This window comes from Austrofundulus limnaeus, unplaced genomic scaffold (assembly GCF_001266775.1).
Source record: "Austrofundulus limnaeus strain Quisiro unplaced genomic scaffold, Austrofundulus_limnaeus-1.0 Scaffold286, whole genome shotgun sequence".
Classification (NCBI taxonomy): domain Eukaryota; kingdom Metazoa; phylum Chordata; class Actinopteri; order Cyprinodontiformes; family Rivulidae; genus Austrofundulus; species Austrofundulus limnaeus.
The window spans coordinates 511,710-515,956 of record NW_013952688.1 but is presented as its reverse complement, the minus strand read 5'-3'; the positions used below and the strand labels follow the sequence as shown (position 1 = coordinate 515,956).

The window sequence follows — 4,247 nt, the reverse complement described above, 5'->3', positions numbered from 1 at the left end:
GGTCGCAGTCCTCCTGGCACTTAACAGCATATACAACATTGCTCTGTTTGTGCCGGGGCACCGGATCTTTGGGGTGAACCAGCCTTTGCCGTAATGTGCTTTGGGGTTTGAAAGCCACTGGGACATCATGTTTAGAAAATAAACGTCTCAGTTTCTCCGAAACACCCGCAACATTCGGAAGAGTTAGAATACGCAGTCCTTTTACTTGCAGTCTGCCTCAAGGCTGCACGCACCCCCTGTCAATCAGACAGCACAACCCGCCCTGCTCTGCTTTGATTGGGTAATACTTTGACTGTGGTTCTCTTTATTGGTTGAAAGAACCGTCAGTTTAATCTCTAGGTGGTTTTAAGAAGATTTGTCCTCCTTTCACTTTTAGAAAACACAAACATCCTTTGTGGCGGAGAACTTTAATCTAGGTATTTTTATTTGGTTGTCCACTGGACAACCAGCAGGCAGGACCTGGTTGTCAAAAATGAAAATAGGTTGTCTCGGACAACCTAGAGCCTTATGTCAACCTCTGACTCTGAGAAATGTTCCTCACCGATGCATGGCAGCCCCACCTCTGTCAGTGTGCCCCAGGGTAGCTGTGGCTATAATGTAGTTTGCCATCATCAGTGTGTGAATGTGAGTGTGAATGGGTGAATGTCTGTAAGTGTAAAGCGCTTTGGGGTCCGGAGGGACTTGATAAAGTGCTCTATAAGTTCAGTCCATTTACCATTTTATCTGCAGCTCCTCTGACTTGTGGGGTTCTTTTAGGGTCAATCTTAAGTTCACTGCTATTTAACTTTACATCTTGCCTTTGGAGTTTATTTTTAGAAAATGTAACATTCCTTTTCACTGCTTTGCTTATGATATCCAGGTTTATCTGTCTATTAAGTTTTATAGGGTCACTCCACTGGACCCACTCTCGAACTGTCTAAATGACATTAAAGTTGGGTTAAAACAAAACAAAAAAGAAGTCTTTAGTAAATGTAATACAGTACCTTTGACACTCTTGGCCCCTTGGCTTAGTGACACATGATCTCTTGTTCTTCCTTGTTCATTTTGTTGTTTTACATTTGACTAAATCGTAAAGCCTTTAGTCAACTTTTGTGTTTTTGTGTGCTATATAAATTAGTTGACATTGACATAACTGAGAGGTCTTGTAAGTGCTTAGATTGACATGCAGTTTAGATTAAAATTACACACCCCTAACAATGGAAAGTTGTTAGGGTCTTTGTTTGCCTGGCTCACAAGAGATGTGATCATATGCATGAAGGTGTGAATTAAAGCAAAACTGACTGGAATCAGTGTTAATACTGCAATGTAGGTTTTAGAAAGTTGAAATCTGAAACATCCTCCTCTGTTTAAAGTTGGTTTTACATGTTTGGCATAAATGGCTTCCTTCATCCCCCTTTCAAACCATATGCCTTCTCCTTTCATTTTCTAGGAAACATCTTTCTCGTGAGCCAGGCAAACAAAGACTTTTTTGTTAAGTGAATAACTATCAGTGTTGTTTAGTCTTCAGGCTACTTTCTTCTTCTAATTCCATTGTTTGGCAAGTTCCACTTATCAGTTTGCCTTGCGGTAAGCTTCTGGACTATCTTGCAAAGAAAAAAGGGTTCCTTTCTAGGCTCTATGGTTGTCATATATTTGGATCAATTCTTCAGTCTCCCAAGGATGTATAACTTTCCTGTTCTTTCTTAATACTTTGTTTTCAGTCTTTTTAAAAATTTCAGCAACTTCTTTTTGCAGGTCATCTTCATCAAGATTTTGTTCTAATGTTACATTAAACCGATGACCAATGGTAACTCTAGAAACTTCTTGGACAGCAAGATTTTTCCACTTCTGTAAGTTGAACTTCATTTTGCCAACAGAGGCTTTTGGCAAAAATTTAAGACGTAACTCCAAGGTTTTGAGTAGGCCATGGTCATCTCCATTATGTCATATTATTTAGGCAGCAAACTCAATAGTAACATCACGTTTGTGTGTAAATAAGAAAAAATAAATAGTGTGATGCATTTTTTATTTAATTTGTTTTTAATAGTGTGCATCAGACATTTTTACCGAGCCCATGGCATACAAGAGGGTGAATTTTACATTTCTGAGTTGGTATTTTGATATCTTTTGCAGTTTTTGTGCTGTCATGTTTTTTAAAGTACTTTTGCAGATTTTTCCATGGGATGTTCGGCTGGTCGTTGATGATATTGCCTCCAGATCTCGGAGCATTTTTTTGGTACATGCACAGGTTGTGCATCAGGATGACTTTTTTGGGATCTGGTTTGTAGCTTTTCATGCAAAACATGTTTGTTTGGGGCTTGTCTTTTGGTTTGTGTTCTTGTCTTTCTCTCGTTGTCTTGGAGGCTGAGGGTGGCAGACATGGGTGTGTGGTTGCCGTGGTAGGCCTTTGGCAGTGACTTTGGCATTTTGGTCTTGGTTCTCTGCACTTGCTGTGCAAATCATGCATTGATGTGTGGGCGTTATTTTCCTCTTGGTTGGGACTGTTGCGGGATTGTGTTGTGTTTGGGTTTTGTGTGATGACTGTCAGCAGCACCATGTAAAATTTCTTTAGAAATGTTCTGTTATCGTTATTATAAACATGTGCAATATAATATGATTCATTTTATTATCATTGTCACGGTTATTTACTGTTGATCACCATTTTTAAGCTTTTTTAACTACTATTGTAGATAACTCTTTGATCTGAACACATAACCCTGGTCCTGGCTTCTCTCCATTGGCTTCCTGTTCACCTGAGAATTGATTTTAAGATTTTATTGATGGCTTTTAAAGTTTTTAATGGTCTGGCCCCATCATACAGTATCTATGTGGTCTTCTTAACATCTACACTCCAGTCAGAGCACTCAGGTCTACCAACCAGTTCCTGTTAGATGTTACTAGATCCAAACTGAAATCTAGAGATGATCAGGCTTTTGCAATAGCTGCTCCAAAACTGTGGAACAGTTTTCCTTTTAATATTCGGTCAGCAGAGAATGTTGAGGCTTTTAAATCTTTGCTGAAGACCCATTTATTTTCTTTGGCTTACGTTTAAGATTTGGAGGTTCAGTTAGAGCTTTTTTTTCATATATTGTGTTTCTGTATTGGCATCCATAATTTGGTTGTTTTTTGATGTCTTGACTGAACTGTGAAGCACTTTGGTCAGCTTTTGTTGTTAATGTGCTATACAAATAAATTTGACATTGACATCTGAAATATTCCTTTAGTCAAATATTGCAGAAAGTCTGTTAGGATAAAGTCTGTCAACTTTTAGGTGTCATATATAGCCTAATGCAGGGGTTCTCAAACCTTTTGGGTTTGGGGACCCCTTACAACGGCAAAAACAATTCCAGGGACCCCCTCATAAACGCCATGCTGTTTAATATGATAATTTATTGTCGTTTCAACCCCTAAATGCTATGGGAATATATACTGTATTTTTATTTAGTTTATTATGTTTATTTTATTAGTTCATTGTTCTTCATGCATTTTTTAAAATAAAAAACATATTAACAATTTAGTGAATTTTTTTGAGGACCCCTAAGATACCTCTCACGGACCCCTGGGGGTCCTGGGACCCCAGTTTGAGAACCTCTGGCCTAATGTGTCATGTTGTTGTTGTATTTTGACTATAATTAAACTAAAATATCCACGTTGTTCATATTTTTGATTCACTTGTGTATTCTCATTATAAATGTACAAATCTGACAAGTAGAAGTTGTGTTTTCATGTAAAAGTGTGACTACCTTAAGATGCTGGAGTTGCCGTCGATCGTCATCCAGCTGCCTCCTCTTGTTTTCAATCTCTGTCTGCTTCTTCCTCTTCTCCTATTAAACACATGACGGTTAGTCATAGAAGAGCCAAATGATACTATAGAATTGACAAAGTACAAATTTACAAAAGTAATGAGACTTTTTAATGTTAACATTAATGGAAAATATTACAAATAATATTTCTGCAACTTGTTTTTAATAGTACTGCTAATACTTTCATGAAGGGAATGAAAATTGGACTGGGGAATCTTCACATAAATGCTGAACTCAGTGATAAAGAAGATTTGTTTCTACAGTTTCTCAATATTCGAAAGAATCTCATTCACAGTCTGCCTGGCTTCCATGTATGTATCTGTCTCCAAAACATTGGGCCTCATGCAAGAACCGTTCGTACGCACAGATTTGTTCTTAAGTTGTACGTACGAGTGATTTAGGAGAATTTGTGGCATTCACCAATGTTTTCGTATTCTAAGATTTTTTCAGATACGAACAAAATTC

General features: G+C 37.8%; 1 protein-coding gene across 1 annotated transcript in view; it reads right to left on the bottom strand.

Annotated features, from left to right (window-relative positions):
• Positions 1-4,247, bottom strand: part of palm1b (paralemmin 1b) — a gene marked incomplete in the record, with an annotated part of 51,008 nt that overhangs the window by 15,371 nt on the left and 31,390 nt on the right. The window contains 1 exon segment of the mRNA XM_014021289.1: positions 3,723-3,803. Within this exon segment, the coding sequence (XP_013876743.1) occupies positions 3,723-3,803 (81 nt within the window).